This window comes from Taurulus bubalis (genome assembly GCF_910589615.1).
Source record: "Taurulus bubalis genome assembly, chromosome: 20".
NCBI lineage: Eukaryota > Metazoa > Chordata > Actinopteri > Perciformes > Cottidae > Taurulus > Taurulus bubalis.
In genome coordinates, this window is record NC_136608.1 from 4,085,192 (window position 1) to 4,104,664 (window position 19,473).

General features: G+C 39.8%; 2 protein-coding genes across 2 annotated transcripts; one reads left to right on the plus strand and one right to left on the minus strand.

Annotated features, from left to right (window-relative positions):
- Nucleotides 1-433: 433 nt before the first annotated feature.
- LOC306752053 (NXPE family member 3-like) lies at nucleotides 434-6,371 on the minus strand (the record flags this gene model as incomplete). The annotated part of the gene is given in 7 exon segments (XM_079235747.1): nucleotides 434-669; nucleotides 672-840; nucleotides 1,382-1,527; nucleotides 1,610-1,813; nucleotides 3,441-3,511; nucleotides 4,912-5,204; nucleotides 5,946-6,371. Coding segments are annotated over 7 exon segments (1,506 nt in total). The 5' UTR covers nucleotides 6,333-6,371.
- Nucleotides 6,372-16,484: 10,113 nt separating this feature from the next.
- On the plus strand, nucleotides 16,485-18,936 carry LOC306752151 (GTPase IMAP family member 9-like). The gene is made up of 2 exons (XM_079235861.1): nucleotides 16,485-16,580; nucleotides 17,394-18,936. The coding sequence occupies exons 1-2, from the start codon at nucleotides 16,565-16,567 to the stop codon at nucleotides 18,503-18,505; spliced, it is 1,128 nt and encodes a 375-aa protein (XP_079091987.1). The 5' UTR covers nucleotides 16,485-16,564; the 3' UTR covers nucleotides 18,506-18,936.
- Nucleotides 18,937-19,473: the final 537 nt, after the last annotated feature.

Consider the following 19,473-nt stretch of genomic DNA (forward strand, 5'->3'; position numbering starts at 1 on the left):
TTGTTTGCAGAAACCTTGATCTGTCTATTTCTTTAAATTCCTGACAGAAAATCACTCCATTTGATTAACAATGAGTACACTTCATTACTACATGAAGACCTTTCTGTAAATCAAATACCCTTATAATCTGTATATCAAAAGCTGACATGTTAAATTTGATTGTTACATTATGAAAATAATCTTTGTTTCTGTTTTTAAACCATAAAACCCATTCATTCCTTTTGAAAGTGCCTGCCCTTTGTCATTGGACATTTTATATATTATGTATTGTATATTCTCCTATAAATAAATAGTGTACTCTAGACTATCAAAGCTTGCCATATGTGACTGTTTCATGCAGAAGTTGCCTCACTGCATCCATATCCTCTTTTCTGTCTTTGAATAACAATCAAAGGAAAGTGTTCCCCATTCCTCTCCCCCAAGACACAAACATCTAGCCACCCTTTTGGGGACATATATAGGACAAGAGATGGTTTACCATATTCTTAATAATGGGAGGTGGTGGGTGGAGGTCATGCGGCAGGTGGTGGGCCAGGGTCATCTCCCAGGCATCGATCAGATGAACATTCAGTCCTTTGAACACGACTCTGAGCACCTTGTTACACTGCAGTGAGTGCCAGTCACTGTTGCTTATCGCCACAGGAAGCGTCAAAACTTTGGGGTTTCCCAGCGGATGACGACCAGCGTGCCTGGAGCCCTGTCCAGCAGCCGCACCACTGCCCTGCGGATGCTCTGTAGCCTTCTGATGTATATCTCCATGGGGAAAGTGCCGAAGTGAGCCCAGACGCCAAAAACTACGACAGTGTTGGGGCCTCCGATTAAGCCATCTAGCTCATTGGCAATTGTTAATGCGTGCTAATTATTGGATGCCTGGTGTAGCCTCCAGAAGAACTCAGTTCAACAACTTCTCTCGTTCTCTATATTTATTTACTAAATGATCACAAGCAAAGTAGTCAGCGCTGCAATTGCAAAAGCAGTGAGTGGTACAGCCAACACGCAGGTTGGGTCCAGAACCACTGCCCCCCAAACGGAAGTGGGGCCTTTCATACACAGGTTATCGTCACAGGTTCATCCCGCCTCGTCCTAATATCTGATTGGCTCTATCCTGTCAAGAGGAGGAGAATCCCGTGTTCTCATCTTTTCTCACAAGACTGGACCGTGCAACGACCCGTCTGCTTCACTAATGTCAACATACTGATAAACAGGTGTGAGTGTTGAAGTGCGCAGGCGTGTGACTGACTTCCCTTGAGAACTGGACCTTTCATAGACACAACCAACTCCAGCTGCATAGCTGTGTTATACTGACCTCGCTGACCTGAACTTTAATAGGCATGAAGAGTAATGGAGAATATCTGCAGAATATAAGGATTTATATTATCACAATGTAACGAAGCTCGCTGGTTGAGATGGGGACAATCCGGATGGGAGGGCCGTGGAAGCGGGACGTCACCAAGATGTTGTTTGCATAGTCCAATAAGATGTAAGGTCCAGCTTTTTTTGGGCTGTGCAGGTCAAACTCCTGAAGACCTGAAATTATGACAGGGGAACATATTAAGCTGCAGTGGGAACAAAACCAAACGGTTGCTAGAAATCACTGTGGATCAGCTACCTGGTAGAGCTGCATTGAGGAATTCAAACCACTGCCTGACGGTGGAGTCTCCATACATGTGGACCGTCTTGCCTTTCAGACACTCAGTGATGGAAGACTCGTTGAATTGGCGAACTGTGATGCCACTTATTGCTCGCCACACACCCTGGTAGTAATAACCAGAGGGTCCAGATGTCACATTGCTGCTCTTCACCTTCACCTGACCTGAGAGGAAGTTTAAAGAATAAGACCAACACCAAGCTATATAGTATAACCTATTGTGTTTTATCCTTACTCCTGAGAGACTAGAAACACTGCTAAAAGCTGGAAGTTCTTAAACTTTTAGCCTCATGCTCCATGCTCCTAGCACTCTTTTGAAATTGGGCTGAAAACTGTTCAGAAGAATGCTACCCGGAAGAATGTAGTAAGCTTTTTCCTGATCTTTCTCTTACTTTTCTTTGTATGTAAACTTGTATGAGTGAGCCACAACAGATATAAAAGGACCTGCTAAAGTCAAGGGATGGTGAAGAATAAAGATTGATGTTATTGCTGTGTCATCTGAGGTTCACAATGTCACTGAAATAAAGAAAAAAGATTTCCATATGAAAAACATCTCCCCACAGCGAGGCCATGGATGACTGCAACAGGAGGGAGTCTTAGTTTTATTTTAGATCTTTGGTTGCATATTTGGGGTATTTGCCATACTCAAAAACTCAAACCCAAATGTTGCACACTTGTCAGGCCTGGTGAAAATAGAGGTATGATATAGGTGTCATATTTGTGTTTAAAAAAATGCGCCCTCTAGAAGTTGGACCCAGAATGTCCATCTGCACCTGCTCTACAAAAAAGACTGTCAGACCACTAAACTCCGCCTACTTAGATTTTCCACCATTTTGAATTTTGTGAAAAACACATTGTTGTGAACTAGTCCTACATGCTTGGTCCGATTCATATCAAACTTGCTGTGGTCATTAAGCTTTTTGATATCTCATTGCGTTGAAGAGGTAACGACAAATTAATCTCTTAGGGGCGTGTCTTGTTTTTTAATACTCATAACTTCCAAACTATTTGGACTAATGATTCCAAATGTGCAGCATATGTGTACATTGCATCTCGTAACATGCACAAAAATGTTTGTGCAATTTAAAGACTAGGGGGCGCTACAGTAATTCGGCCAATTTCTACCTTTTTGTCATTTCTCGCCATTTTCAGTGTTTGTACTTTTACGAACTTATCCTACAATATTCTGTTCAAGGATGATCTCAAACCCTTATGATGAAAAGTTGTGCTAATTGCGTGCTTTCGGTGAACGGCATCGGATTTACATGTAATTTACATGACGTGGTCTACTCTTCACATAGAGAAACATGATGCATGTGTATGTTCACATTGTCATAGCGCCACCTACTGGCAAAATAAAATGAAATGTTTTATACTATGATGTATTACTCCTTGTGTAGTGGCTTAGAATGCTCAAATGCTCATGAAACTCCCTACACATTTTTCATGTTTCCTCATTAAGTGGCTTGTACGAGGGATTTTGGAGAACTTTCTTCTAATTTAAATGTTTTGATATTTTCAACAATAGTCCCGATCTGTCGTAACAGACAATATTGAGTCTGACATACCTATATAAATTACTATACATAATGATTCTAACATTTTATTCTGGGATGTCCCATTACAAACTGATTACATAAGCTTATGACATCAAGAGCAAATCTATTTGTACAAGTGGTTCTTGCATGAGGACCATTGTCTGTAGCACATTATGTTTTGAATTATTATTATAGGCAGTGGTGGCAGTAACAGTAATTATACATATGAAATGAAATATATAGATATGCTTTACCTTCTTTTTGTGGCCACACGGTGACACTAGCAGGTCCTGAAGCCCGAATGTAGACTTTCAAGTTAACACCACTGAAGAAAAGTGCACATAATATATCTCTGAAATACATTTTAACATTAAGGACATAAATACAAGAGGACAAACATTTGAAATGAGTTAATCAAATTAGAAAAATCAAGCACAAAAGTTTTAAACAACTGCTAGAAAGTTTGGTAAAACTTTATAATAACTACACGCTATTTAGCATTAGTAAAGCATTAGTAAACACTTATTTCATCATTTATAAAGCATTGTTCCAACACTCATTAGGAACTCATTAGTATGCAATTCATAAAGACAGTTATAAATGTTTTATTCTTGATTAATAAGCTTGACTATTATGCGCTTCATGATTGGGTTTTCATACTTTATAAATGATGGATTCTCCATTTGTAAATTAAGTAATATATATTACAAACCAATTAAGGACTTATAGATGATGCACTAATGGTTCACATGTGACATGAAGCATGCATCTGGAATAACTTGGGGACTGCTCGAGAAGGCATTTTTGGGAAATCTTGCTCATATCATGCTGGATGTTCATAGTTATGATAAAAAAAATGTCATAAAAGTGAATTATTTGAAAAAATAAAATAGTTTTACAACTAAATTCTGAAAAAAATTCTATAAAATAACACAACTATTAGAACTCATGTGGGGTTCATATGATAAAAATATAAAAAGATATAAATCAGCTGCACGGGTCAAAGTTGAGGAAAAAAAATTGAAATAGCTGCTTATAACCCGCATTTTACGGTAGTTAATATCCTTCATTCTGATCGGCTATTGCTCTTGTGTGTGCGGTGTGCCGCAGTTTTGTTGGATTGTTTTGTCATGTTTTGTTATAACTGTGACCTATTATATTGAGTATTTGAACAGCGCTCTAGGAAGCATTGTTCTGATGCACGTTTCTGGGGCTTTTATTGTGGAGGGAAAAATGGAGAGGAGGAGAGGAAATGTTCTAGTGAAGTGTGGAACGAGAATAAAAATGGTTGCCATCTTGTGCAAACTATGCAGCATTGTGTTGTTGTTTTTATTAATAAAGTGAAGTATAGGCGCAAGATAAACCCTCGGCTACATAACTAAATGTAAAGGTTCTTGTTGATGTGAACTACATGCATTGTCCGTTAATGACGCAGAACCATGTCATGTGCGTATTTATGTAAACAATATCAGACGGCACTGAAGGCCAAGATCGAAAATGCACTGCCCGCCACTGCTACTGAATCACTTTGACATCTTGTTATGTCTTTCAAACACATATTGCAAAGATGTGATTTGCATTACCTTACATCTTTACAACATCTTTATATTCAATCTTAACTGCCTGTAGTTACAAACTTCTGAAGTTCACAAAAGAGATACATAGGTAAAACTGTATATATGTACTTAGACGTCACACAAAATACCAGTATCTCTGCTCCTTCACCTTTGAAAGAGCTTCTTCTCCTGGTCCGTGATTTGTTGGTTATGTACTCCCATAGCGTGGTTGATCCTGGCATCACAGCTCAGTTTCTTCGGCTTATAGCAGAACCAAGGCTCACCTGTACGGAGGTCAGTGTGGTTGCACAGCAGCTGGGTTGGACGTAGGCAGACGTCACAGATGGTGGTTTCAGAGAGTGATCCTGAGCGGAAGAGGCTCTTGAAGTAAATCCTGTCTGGCTCTTCTCTGTTCAGCCTGTTCAGCACTGAGATGGCCTCACCAGGGTGAACCAGCGTCACCTGATTGGATAGAAACCAGAATTTAATTCATGTTCTGTCATCTCAAACAAGACAAATGAAGTGAATTCTTCAAGTTCTGCAGATTGACGTCTGATGATAAACTCTGGAGAATTGTCTATCCATTCTATTTGTCTGCTTTCATGTAATCTGATCATTTTAGCATGAAAAGCTGACCAACTTGCTACCTACATAACCTAACAACCAACATAATGTAATGACCTAGCCTTACTTCTAACACCAAGAAGTATAGAGGTCAGGTAAAAAAAAAAAAAGTAAGTTACGTTCACAACTAGCACAGCTACTGTGTAGTATTTCCCCAATATGTGTGAGCCTTCTAGGTGCTGCTTTTAGAGAGTCGACTAAAGTTGGCAGCGCTGTCCTGTTTCATTGGAAACGTTGCATCCACATCAGGCAAATTTATGTTATACATTTTTCCATGATACTTAACACTCGGTCAGACTAACTAGCTAGTTTCGGGTAAATAAATCTACCAGTGACAGTTTGCAGCTGAAAGAATCTACAACCATGAGAATCTGCTTTCGTCTGAAAATAAAGAGTCTCAAATTACTCAGATTTTGAGTGGTAAATCTGTCCCTGTTAGCTTCACAAACTGCATATGTGCCGTGCAAGAGGTGAAAGTTAACAGGCATAGCAACAGTAATTAAGGAGTCAGGTCTTTGCGAACAATGAATAATTATATTAAAAACACATCACATTGAACATAATGGTTTTAGCAATCACCTCAACCTGTGCGTCTCCTTCCCAGAGTAAAGAGAATACAGCAGAGTAGCTCCCATTCAGAAGATCCACCACTTGTCCAGCAACTCCTGCTTCAGGCTTCCGGTTGTGCAGCCGGGCGAGTAGGAAGTCCCCCCCAGACTTCTTGGGACGACCCTGGAAGTCAGAGGTTTGTATCATGACCTCCAGCTGATCCCCTACATGCCACTGTCCTCCTCTCCTCCCTGGGAGAATGGTGAAGCTGCTGTGAGCTGGATCACTGGTCTGCTCCAAGGAAATAAGAGCTGGCAAAAGTGGAGTTTCAGGCCAAGCAGTGGAGTCTAGTATGAGGCGTTCCTCCAGAGCGTCCTGAGGGGACAGCGGGTAGAAGGTGCAGAAGCTGCGACTCATGTCAGGGTGAGAGGAGACTCTCGAGGCGATGATGGTGAAGTTGACTCTCTGAAACTGGCAGAGAGAGAGAGAGAGAGAGAGAGAGAGAGAGAGATGGTGACAAAGATGCAACAAATACTTCACTAAATGCAGCAAAAGTGCAAAGACGGAATATCTTTCCCACCCCAACACTCAAAAGGACTTTGATAAGAATGATTAAAATGTACGTTTTCTGCCCTTCTCAACTTCCCCCATGGCCCTTCCTCTGTTGTCAACATTGACTTTGCCATTGCACCTCATAGTCCTCCCTTCAGTCCCCAGCTGTTTTGGGGGATCTCTTGGCTCTTTAATAATATATTTGCAACCCATTTCTTCAGATCCAGAAACATAATATCAAACTCTTCAAACAGGGTCCTCCCTTCATACCACTATTGCTTAAAAGTTCTCACCTCCAGATCGTTCACGTGGCGTAGCATAAAGATTAGGACAAAGACAACCAGAGAGAGGAAGATGGCGCCGTACTCCCTTCTTACACAAGCTTTGGCTTTCATAATTGGGGATCATGCCTCATCTCTGGCTGCAGCAAATCACTTTAACCACTTTCTCTGGTACTAAATAGAAAATAAACAATAAACAAAGCACTTTGTTATACAAAAGAAAAGTGTACCGTTCAGAGACGTAAAGCTTCCAAAAGAAAATAGATTTCCAAAGAAATACATTTTGTTTTCACATTAGTTGTAAACCATTAAAACAACATGGCTACACAGTCTGAGTGCAAATATATTGTGCCACATTTGCAAATACTCAAAATACTTTTGAGGAAACTATGAAAACTTGTGCGTCGTTATGGTCGAGCCATCATACAGCAAACAATATAACTTAAAAATGTTAATTTAAGAAGCTAAAAAGGTGATATATATATATATATATATATATATATATATATATATATATATATATATATACACACACACACACACACACACACACACACACACACACACACACACAAACACACATCTATTTGAGATACACTTATTTGAGATACACATCTTTACTATCTTTATTTAGAGGAGTTTTTCCTGATACAATGTCGTATGTGTACAGATTGTATAGCCCTCTGAGGCAAATTTGTATTTGTGATTTTGGGCTATACAAAATAAACTGAATTTAATTTAAATTATTTTAATTTAATTAATGCAGACTGGTTTGTCCAGTACAGTCAATTCAAATTTTGTAAAATGACTGTTGAGTGTTTACATGATTAGAAATATCCTGTTAAACTGTTACTACAGCAATCTGCCAAGAACAAACAGACGGATGAAGTTCAGCTTAGTTCAGCTTTCAGATACTGCAGTATTGACTATGGGGGAATATAAATCAGTAATATATAACAATAATAATATAATTCTGACAAGGGCCTTCTGCCCAATGAGTACTTCTACTTTAGCCACTTAAAGTATATCATGATTGTACTACTTTTACTTGTATCAAGTTTTGAATGTGTGCCTTTTATAAACTGATCATATGTTTTTAACTATGTAATTGACAAAGTATCCGTTGACTGTACAGTTAAGTAAATGAAATCGAGTACAAAGCAGTAGTGGAGTATTTAATAGCATAAAACAGATGAAGTAAAATGTGAGTATCTCAACATTTCACACATGCAGATGTGCCATTAGTATTCACATTCATTACTCAAGTAGAAGTATAGATACTAGGGTTTAAAAATACTTCTGTAAAAGTTGAAGTATCAACACAAGTGTTTTACTTAAGTAAAAGTACTGGTTTAAAAACTACTTAAAAGTATAAAAGTAAAAGTAATGTAAAAGGAATGTTTTTTTTCCATTAAGGACAAACTCTTAAGCCGCCTCTCAGGGGCCTATAGTGCACTGCCCCACCTCCCCCAAAACAATAATTTTTATAAAGGCCATAATGACCATAAGTACCATATGTGTACTACTGAGCATTAACATGCGTTTCATGGAGCGGAAGACATGATAACTAGTTGCCTATAAGTATTGTAATAGTGCAAAATAGGCGGCGGCGGCGACTCCGACACAAACACTTAAAGCTGTGGTTCTCAAACTTTTTCTGTAAATAACATAATTGTGTGACTCATCTGTGCTTTTATAAATAACAGAATAAAGACAATTGCAATCACTTTCAAGTAAATCAGATTGCCCTATCAGACAATGTTTTGTGTAAGTTCAATCTGTGCAAAAAATTACTTATATTTAGTTACTACTAAATAGCTCATTGTGGAAAACAATAAGCTTTTATTTTTTTTTGCCAAACAAAACAGAAAGAGTGCAGATATGTGAGCCATCAGGTTGTATCCATATTAGTGGGTGCAGTGACCTGCTTTCCTTGACACACATGTTATAAACGGGGTTGTAGATTTGATACGGCCTCTCTCAATTCATGCTCAATATTGAGCTTAGATCTGTTTTTTTATTTTGAGAAACGCAACAGCAGGAAAAGACGAGCTCACGGCGTCGCGTCAAATCGCGTATGCGCAAGCGTAACCTGTTAACGGCGAAAGTACAGGCATTTGTACATGTATTTATTAATGACTTAGTTTTATATCCGTGTACTTTGTACTTTTGTAATATGTGAAGCCAGCAGCTCATTGTTGGTAGGAGACACGAGCACCGTGGCTCGTTTCACCTCCTGCTCCGGGTTCAGAGAGCCGCTCCGGGTTCAGAGAGCCGCTCCGGGTTCAGAGAGCCGCTCCGGGTTCAGAGAGCCGCTCCGGGTTCAGAGAGCCGCTCCGGTGCGAGGAGAACTCCGCTGCTCCTCACAGGAGAGCTGCTGTTGCATCTTCACCCTGGGAGCGTTTAAAACGCAGATGTAGCGGTCTACTTTTCACGCGACATATTTTTCGACGCTCTCTGTCCGCTGGTGTGTGTGCTCAGCGCTCACCTGTGTGCGCGCGCACGTATCTGTGGTCAACGGGGCGGAGAGGTTTTTTTGTGTGTTTTTGAACGATGACAAGCCAAAGTGAAATAGTAACGAGGCTATTTTTAAAATGTAGGGAGTAGAAAGTCTACGTATTTGCGTGAAAATGTAAGGAGTAGAAGTAAAAAGTCGTCTGAAAAATAAATACTCCAGTAAAGTATAAATACCCAAAATTTCTACTTAAGTAAGGTAACGAAGTATTTGTACTTCGTTACTTGACACCTCTGCACATATGTAGTATATTAGGTTACTGGCAGCATTTAGTTTTCATTATAACATTTAAATTAGAATATACGTAGTTTATTAAGCATTGCGTGTGTCTTACCTCAGCAGAGAATCGTTGAGAGATTCGTTTGACTGTCACTTTATCTCCCGCTGGTTCCTGGAAACTTTGCTCTCTTTCTCAACCTCCAGGTTTTGCATTTGAGGGTATGAGCACCCTGCGCTGTACCATGAATCTGCTTTTATCGAAAAAAACTGCAACTCGGGTTGTTGATTGACTTATTTTCTGAAACACTCCCATGTGCCAAGAGAGCTGCACCAAACATTGCAATAGAGACAATATAGAGTTTATTTGACAGGCTGGTAGTAAAGAATGAAATACAAATACAAGAAATACATGAAAAACGATTTATGATAAGACACAAAAATAATAATTGTTATGTAACAAAAAATAAATGCTGTCTACGGCCAAATCACAATCTACACACTCACGGACATAATAGGCATAATACATATTTCAGTAGAGTTTATTTGCTCCTTTTCTCTATAATGCCCACTGCATATGTCATTAAGACAGTTGTATGATCACTGAGGTGTGAGGAAAACTTCCGTATTAAAAACTAACCCTGAGGTTTAGGGTGGTCCCACTGTCAAATCGTCGAGTTTTTGAGGGTTCTCTTGCAGACATTTGTATGAACCCTTTCTGTAAGTCAGCATCTCTGCAGACTTTGCATGGAGACGTAAACAAAAAGGGGAAAGAAAGAGGTCGGCACATGGGTGTTCAGATGTTCCATTTAAGGGTTAAAGATGGATACATAAAAATACATGAAATCAGAGGAAGCAGAGACGATATTACATAGATTTTTTTCATTTAACATTTATTTTTTATCATTGAAGCTGTTTTATAAGAAATGAGTAAATAGATTATTTGAAATGACCTCTCATCTTGTGAGGAAAGAGCCTGGAAGATGTTAAAATCAGGGAGTAAAAGGTTGAAATAGTGAAGGTCAAAGTTAAAAGCCATGTTACTATTAGTATGCGCACACACAACACTCATATGACAATATGCTTTCATATGCTGAATTGTTTGTTGTTGCTGTTGTTGTTACCGCCACCTGCTGGAGATTCTTTGCCTTACACATTCATTTGAAAACACAGTTTTCTATTGTAAAGCCTTAAAGTTTAGATTTGTCCAAACTACTGTGATGGGATGGGGTTTTCCATCTTACTTGTGGACTAAATCTGCCTTCTTCTATTTCATTTCTGCCTGCACCTGCTCCATGCGTCCTGCACCCTGTCTTTGGGTCACAAAGCGCCCTCACGTTGCAGCGCCACCACACCGCTGATGCCCGGCCGGGTCGCGTCACGCTGCCGCCTTCATGGAGCCCTCCCGCCGCGTGTCCACGGCTCTGGAGCGGCTTCCTTTCACCAACACCGCGCTGAAGAAGCTGCCGGTGGATGACTCAGAGGAGCCCGGGGTGTCCCGCGCGGTCCCGGCGGCGTGTTTCTCCAGGATTCGGTCTCTGCAGCCCCTGGTTCGTCCGACCCTCGTAGCCCTGTCCCAGCCGGCGCTGGCTCTGCTCGACCTGAGCGCGCGGGACGTGTGGAGCGACCCCGCGGGCCCGGAGTATCTGAGCGGCTCTGAGCCCGCCGCGCACTGTTACAGCGGGCACCAGTTCGGGCTGTTTGCCGGACAACTGGGAGATGGAGCGGTGATGTACCTGGGGGAGGTGGAGACGGGCACCCACGGGCGATGGGAGATTCAGGTGAAAGGTGCAGGGGTCACACCTTACTCCAGGTATTTTGTACTTTTTGTGTATTTGTGTGCTGGACTGTGACCCCCTCTAGCTGTACGTACAACCACAGCTGCCAAAAGATGACTCCTAAATCATTATTTATGTTCAAGTGTTGTGAGCTGACAGCTGATTTATTTCTGTGTCCAGTATTAATCTGTAATTATCAGAGGCTATTTATGCTGAACCCATCTCAGTCTCTCTGTTGTGCAACATATGCCGATGAATGACTCCTTGTGTATAACCAGGTCTTCATCCGACTCCGGAGATGACGACATGCTTTCATCAGTTGGTGGTTCTTGGTACAGAAATGTCGCTAATACTTTGTTGGGAACAGGGATTGGAAAGAATCAATATAATATGAACCAAGACAACAACAAAATGTTGAACATAGCCTCAGTGTAAACACAACTAAGCATTACAAGCTCAACAAAGAGATGTTGCAGGGCTGTGGCTGGAACATATAAAATAATACAGATAAGATGATAGCTCAGGCTCACAGCTCATCCCGACTCCTGTAGTGACTCTGAATGAGCGCCTTGCTCTCTCTGCAGTGGTGGAGTGGGGAAGCAGCCTCTGGCCATCGTGGGCTCCCCCTACTGGATGGCCCCTGAAGTTCTGAGAGGGGAGCTGTACGATGAGAAGGTAAAGCTGCACAGCTCACACACAGCGCACTATTCAAGCACAACACATTCATCCTCTCACAAATGAAAAGTTGAATTCTTAACAATAAAACTCACTCTTTGGACCTTTCAGTACACTCAGGGGTTTTACTTTGATGCTCAAAATATTGATGCTCAAAGCAGAGCATCAAACTCTATTTATTTTTGACAATAAAAATAATACTACCAGTTACAAAATGTGTATGATACAATATTAAGTAAATAACCTTGGTTTTGGCCCAAGGACTTCAAAAGTAGAAATAAATACAAAGACCCAGATACTTTGTTGTCTCTCCCTATTCATACATCTTCACTTTGAGCTTCTTAACCGTCAGATCCATGTACGGTTAACAACCAAACATCACCAAACCACTGGATAATACTGTTTACGTTGTTTACGCTACCACTTAGTTGGTAGCCGTCCTTTGAAGCTTCCTGTCTGGCCTTCATTGGTGGAACCAGGAATCAGTCAGGATGTCTAACAGTTATCGTTGTTGCAGTTTCTGCACTGACAACCTGTTTCCTATGGGTCAGACCAGAGGAGGTTAAACAAAGAAGACCTTTTTATCTTATCTCACCATTCAGTGGATATAGAAGGACTCCGGAATACATAATAATAAATTAAAGAATAATCACATTACGGCCTTCATCATTAAATGAACACTAAGTAATACGTCAATAAATGAATGAATTGACTATAATAAATAGAGGTAGGTTTGGGCGGGCTGTGTCTCAGATGTTTTAGGTGGATAGTGAAGAGAATTTAATGATTTATATGTTGTACTGCCTTACTTTGACTAAAGTTTCACGTCTCGCTTGTACTAAAGAATGTGTCTCGAAGCTGAGCGAAGCTGAGAAGCCACAACTGGTCGAGTTCTCAGTCGCTCTTGACCTTGGCTAAATTAGAAAGAGGCCGCTGTGGCCTTATATGCCATTGCTACCGCATATTAACACATAAAGCTTGCTTTTGGCCGTTATCGGTCTGGCACAGGGACGTTGTCTGGCTCCTGTCGTGGGTGGGAGGTTCCGCCTTTGTGCTCAGTGTGGCTCACCCTGTGACCTTTAGATGTCTGAATTACAGAAGGACTCAGCTCCCTTTTTCGCTACTAAGACTGAGACAAATATGAAAGTCAGATAAGGGGGAGTCTCACAGAAATGGGAAAAATATCCATTGTTCTTAGAGAACGGTGCCCACTCTCATTCTGGGGGTGTGCTGGCTGTGTGCAGACTGTATGCAGAGCAGACCATCAGGGGAGCTGAGTCCAAGGCCTTGTATTAGGTATGCATTTCATGTATGTGTGTAATTGCTAAATAAATAACCTTAACTGTAATATAACCTGTTCTGTCAATTCTTGAACACTCGAGGAATATCCTGGCGAGGAGGATTCCTTTTCAATAGCTTAACCAGAGGGTGGGCATTGCCTTTGATTAACTGCAGCTTTGCAGTAGCCACTGATAACGGCTGTAAATGTGTTTCCGTGGTCATTCATACAGAATGGCTTTCAGCTGTCAAAACGCTACAGCCATAGCCATATAGAAAAGTAATTCAGGGATATTTGAGACACAGGATTCAATTCAATTCAGTTTAATTTATATAGCCCAACATCACAAATACAAGTTTGCCTCAGAGGGCTTTACAATCTATACACATGACATCCCTATCCCGGACCTCACATCGGATCAGGAAAAACTCCCCCAATAAATATAGTAAAAACCAAGGGAAAAAGAGAATTTTTTGTTAATTTTTTATTTATTTTTTTGTTAATTTTTTCACTGTTTTTAATTATATTTAATTGACTAACAGTAGCTACAGGGGCAATATTTATAAAATGAATAAAGATGATTTACTTCCTACATTTTTATAGGGTGTGTGTGTGTGTGTGTGTGTGTGTGTGTGTGTGTGTGTGTGTGTGTGTGTGTGTGTGTGTGTGTGTGTGTGTGTGTGTGTGTGTGAGAGTGAGAGATCTGTTGCTTTTTAAAGGAAGAAACTCTACCTGGTTTTGTCATGTAAATTCTTTATGTTTACGCTTCAGTTTGCAGCACTTTGCAGACACCAGGCTATTACTTAACTATGCTTTATTAAAATCTGTGCTACTGGTGTTTGTAATGTGTGTGTGTGTGTGTGCTTCTGGCCCAACAAACTACACACACCTTTCATCCTTTGACATCCACTCCCCCTCACATGTATCTTGTGTGTTTACGTGTGCATTTTGATTACACTGATGTAACTTAAGTGATATGTGAAGCAGGTATGCATATTTATTGTACAGATCATTCCACACACTGTGTGTAAGTGCTTTTGAACGAAAAGTAGAGTGACAGATACTTGCAGGATAACTTCTTAATTCCGTCATTTCTGATGTTAAACCGATTCTCGCTTTATTTCTATGTTCTGTTCTTCTATACAGCCATAAACCTGCGTGCAATAATCTGGTAATAAACAAATATGGTTATGCACAAACTTCTGTGCTGTTTGTATTTTATTTTCAAACATTTACTAAATAGTTTGATGTGAACAAGATCTGACATGGGGGCTGAGAAACAAAAGTAAAAATTCTCAACCATGCCACATATCTACCAAACATCACAACACCTGCACTGTCACTCACAAGCCGATAAGTGTGTCAATAAAAGATGTCTTTGATCGGTTTCAGGTAATAGCATGCACAAAACTCCTAATTATATATATATATATATATATATTTTTTTTTTTTTTTTTTTTTTTTTTTATCAAACGACACAAAACTTCCATCTATATTGTGGCCCCTTTCACTCAGCAGCTCTGAGTCGTGACACAACACTGTTAACAGTTGTGTTTGTTTCCAGCTTCAGTCCACAGGGGGAGCTGTTAGGAACTATTTCCTGCAGTCTGCTGACATTTCTTGTAAATGGTGGCGGGAGGGGAGAGCAGCGGGTGAAGGGTGGAGTTCTGCAGGGGGAGAGGAAATAGCAGCTCAAGTCTGATAAACAGCAGACTCTTTTGCTGCCATGTGGAGCATTATGCCTGACTTACTTTCATAAGAGTAACTCATTCATTTCATCAATTCATTCATTCAGAAATGTATCACTTATGTTTTATTTTACAGGTTTGTATTTTTTTTAAATGTATTCATTTTAGCTTTATTTAATGACAGACACAATTGTGAGGCAAGTCTTTCATCACGATATCAAATGACATGCCTCTTCTGTGTAGGTAAATATAGGTGATTATATAGAGTAATTGCATATGGATTTAAAACTGAGTTACTAAAACAAAGCTAATATCCTCATATTGAGAATGTGACATTCTCTTAAAGCAGCTGGCCATGTGCATAATGAAGTAAATATGTAAGCAAAGTACTTACTTACAGCGTCATTTCTTTTAAGGTCTTTTCAAACGCAGAGTTGTTTCCCCCTTTGGTCCCTATTGGTATCACAAATGTTACAACATATTAGCACTTAAATCTAAAGAACCATTACCATAAAATACAGTGGAGAGACACAATAATAATAATAATAAAACTTTAATTTGATATAGTGCTTTTCTAAACACTCAAAGACACTTCATATAGGGCAGAGTCAAACAGAACAAACAAACAGAAATTGTTTGGTACAAAAGAAAACTGGAGAAGTTGCAACGGAATGAGTCAGGGGGTTAGCAGGTGAAGGGTAGTTTATGTTGTAATGTTACAACATATTAGCACTTGAATCTAAAGAGGTGTTACCATAAAATACAGTGGAGAGACACATTAACTGCTAAATAGTTTCTGCTTTGGCAAATTACTCTGATTCGGAACTAACAGGAAGTACTTTTTTCTGTGACTTCCTGTGTTTACTTTGAAGGCAGCTGATAACTGTCCGACTTGATTGCAGTTTTTTGTCAACGCCTCCTGCTGCGGCCGCTGCTCTCGTCTGGAGTCCATGCGAGGCGCAGCTCTAACGAACGAGCCTATTTACCCGTGCAGCTCCATTTTCATTTGTTAGGCGGAGCTAACAAAAATATAACTGCTGCCTTTTCCTGTGTTTACTGAAGGGGAGGGGGAGCTGTGTGCTGCTCTGAAGAAGTGCTGCCATTTCTTGTAAATGGAGGAGGGAGGGGGAGAGCAGCGTTTAAGGTCCATGTAACACAGGGACTTTCTGCATGTGGTCATCGAGATTAAATGATTGTCAAATTATTGTTTTTTTTATCCGTATTTTCAAAATGGGGTCATGTACGTGTTTTTAAAGGGCTCAACGTTCAAAACATTTGAAAGTACTGAAAATGTATATTACCTAAAGCTCTAGTAATAACTGAATGTGTCGAGTGACAAAGCTTGTGTGATATGTTTAAGCTAATAGTAAGACTATATTGATTAATTCATCTAGAATAACTAATGTCTCTTGCTTTCTTTGTTAGAGTACATATACTCATCCAAAATGATTCGACTGTATAATGTATTTGGTATATGTTCTCACTTGTACTTATACAGTTAAAAATTCCTTCCACAATGAAAACCTCTATAAAAAGCTTTAGTTTCACTTTCTATTTGTGGGCGTGGTTTAGTGCATATAAGGTCGTTCTACCAGAGCTGCAGGAGACACACTCTGAACCGTCTGAACTTCAGCTGCAGGATCTTCTCCACTCTTTAGCCCAAACATGGCCAGAAACTTTGGTAAGTCAGAACCTGTATCCATGTTTTAAAGTACAGTGATTGTATGGTGATATGGCAGTACTCACTGCTGAATCTACTTTCATGATATGTTCCTCTGTGCTCCTATGAACTAATACTTTATTAGACTTACTGGGTAGAACTGCTAATACATGATCTAGTTTTTCTGACTTTAGTAGCAAGACTGTAACCTGATTACAAATGATGGAATACTTATTTTCCTTTAAAATCATGATGTGTTGATCACTATAAAAATGTAAAATAAATGATAGTTTGTCAGATGAATGTAGTTTTTGTGCTTAAATGTGTGAGTCTGAAGTTAATTTGTTCTGTTTTTGTCATTGTACTGTTGGGAGGGAGGTTCAGTTGAACCTTGTCTTTGATGTATTAAGTGATGCGACTGACAAACTGCTTTATTATTTACATTTTGATTTCATCAAGAAAAATGTGTATTGTTAAAATCTTAGACACCCTTAAAGAAATATGTCAGTGACAGAGTGCAGTTCCACTTTAAGCTGACAGAGGGAGTAGTTTAAAAGCCCTGCTGCCTTTTCATGTAAGTGGTGAACTGAACATTATGAATGGAAGCCACATTAGATCAGGGAGAGAAATCCTGATGAGAACATTCATTTGTCTCAAATGAAAGTTTGCAAGAAAAGTTGTAAATTGGAACCTCAACAAATGTAACTGTTTGGCTCTGTCAAAGCAGCAGAATGGATGCTTATATGCTTTTATATCTGTACAAGTTGCTCTGAGAACAATGTGTGTACAACCTGATGTATATTCTTATTCAGTGCCACTCTTTCTTCTACACAGGAAGCAGCAGAAACAATGATGAGGAAATGAGGATAGTGATGGTGGGGAAGACTGGGATTGGGAAGAGTGCCACTGGAAACACCATCCTGGGACGACAGTGCTTTGAATCAAAGTTCAGTGGAACGTCTATGACTGTAGACTGTTCCAAGGGCAAAGCTACAGTGGACGGGCAAAAGGTTGCTGTTATCGACACCCCGGGCCTGTTTGACACCAGGTTTGGCATGGATAAAACCACTAAAGATGTGACCCAGTGCATCTCTTACATTGCTCCTGGACCCCATGTGTTCATGGTGGTCATCAGGCTGGGCAGATACACTGAAGAGGAAAAGCAGACAGTGCAGAAAATTCAAGAAATCTTTGGCCAGGCTGCAGACAGATACAGCATGGTCCTCTTTACTCATGGTGACCTCCTTGAAGACACTATTGAGGACTTCTTGGAGGGTTGCTCAGACCTGCAGGAACTTGTAGACAGATGTAATGGCCAATACCATGTCTTCAATAATAAGCTGAAGGATCGCTCTCAGGTCACTGAGCTGCTCCAGAAGATCAGAAATGTAGTCCAGAGGAACGGAGGACGCCACTACACTACTGAGATGTTCCAAGAGGCAGAGAGGGCAATCGAAGAGGAGAAACAACGCATCCTGATAGAGAAAGAAGAACAAATACGCAAAGAGAAAGAGCAACTGGAGAGGAAACTACAGGAAAAATATGAAAAAGAGATGAACAAAATGAATAAACGACTCCAGGCTGAGAGAGAGAGAGAGAGGAAAGAGAGACAGGAGGAAATGAAGAGGGAGAGGGAGTGTATGAATGAGGAGAGAAAGAGGGAGAGGGAGGAGAGAGAAGCAGAGAGAAAGAGAGATAGCGAGGTGAAAGAAAAGGAGATGGCAAACATGATGAATGCAATGAAGGAACAGCATCAAAGAGAACTGAGAGAAGGAAAAGAACAGGTGCAGTCAAAGCATGAAGAAGCGGCCAGAGAGGAAGCTGAGGAGTTTAATCCATTATATCCTCTGGTAAAAGCTGGTCAATTAGTAGTTGATGGCGGAAAAGCAATAGTTCAAGGAATCAATCAATTAGGAAAAAAAATTGGGAGATTGTTTAAATTCTGATTGTCTCAGGCATCTAAAATACAGAAGAAGCCTCCAGAAGCTCCCACTGAGGAATATATGAAATACAAATGATTTCATCCACAGAACTATAATCTATTCCCTGTTTTTATTTACCAGGATTAATGACAATTAAAGTAATTTTGTTGAAGTAGAGCTAGAGACTATTGGGTAGTCGGGCATCATGTTATACTCTCACATATATTTGATATGATGATTGATATTTTTTATAAAGATTTACTTTTAATAAGGCCTAAAGAGGTATTCAGTGAGTCAGTTAACGTTTCAAAGTATTACATGTTCATTATTATTTTACATTATATCATTAACATTTGAATAAACCTCACAGTTTGTCATCAAATCATTCTTTTCACAAGTTATGTTATGCTGTACATGTTCATATGCTAAACTGATTTAGTAATAAACATGTGATATTAACACCAGAACCTTTTTCAGAGTCATAATTAACTGTTCAACCAAGAGTTCAAAGGTCCAAGTCTTCATCTAAAGTTTGACTCACTACTTTATATGAAACAGTAGTTATTTACACATACAAACAAATGTCTCCCTTAGCTGTGCCATGTTGTCATCAATTATCATTATGTTTAGCATAATGAATGTGTGTATGAATGTTAGTTACTGCTGATGGGCAGGTAGAACCGTAGCCCCTCCCAGTAGTGTATGAATGGGTGAATGATGACATGTAGCGTTAAAGCGCTTTGAGTGGACGGACGACTATAAATGATCTACACAGGTACAGGTCCATTTACCGTTTGTGTGTTTTGAAGTTGCTCTGTAAATAACATTCTGTGTTCTGCTTATATATAAGAAGTTAAAAAAAGGTAGACATTTAAATTCTATATGATTTTACTCCTAATATTGCATTCATGTGAAAATATAAAATACTGGTATGAATCTGTCTTTTAATAAACCCCGTCAGTGGGAGCTCTGATTAAACTTTTATGCAGAAA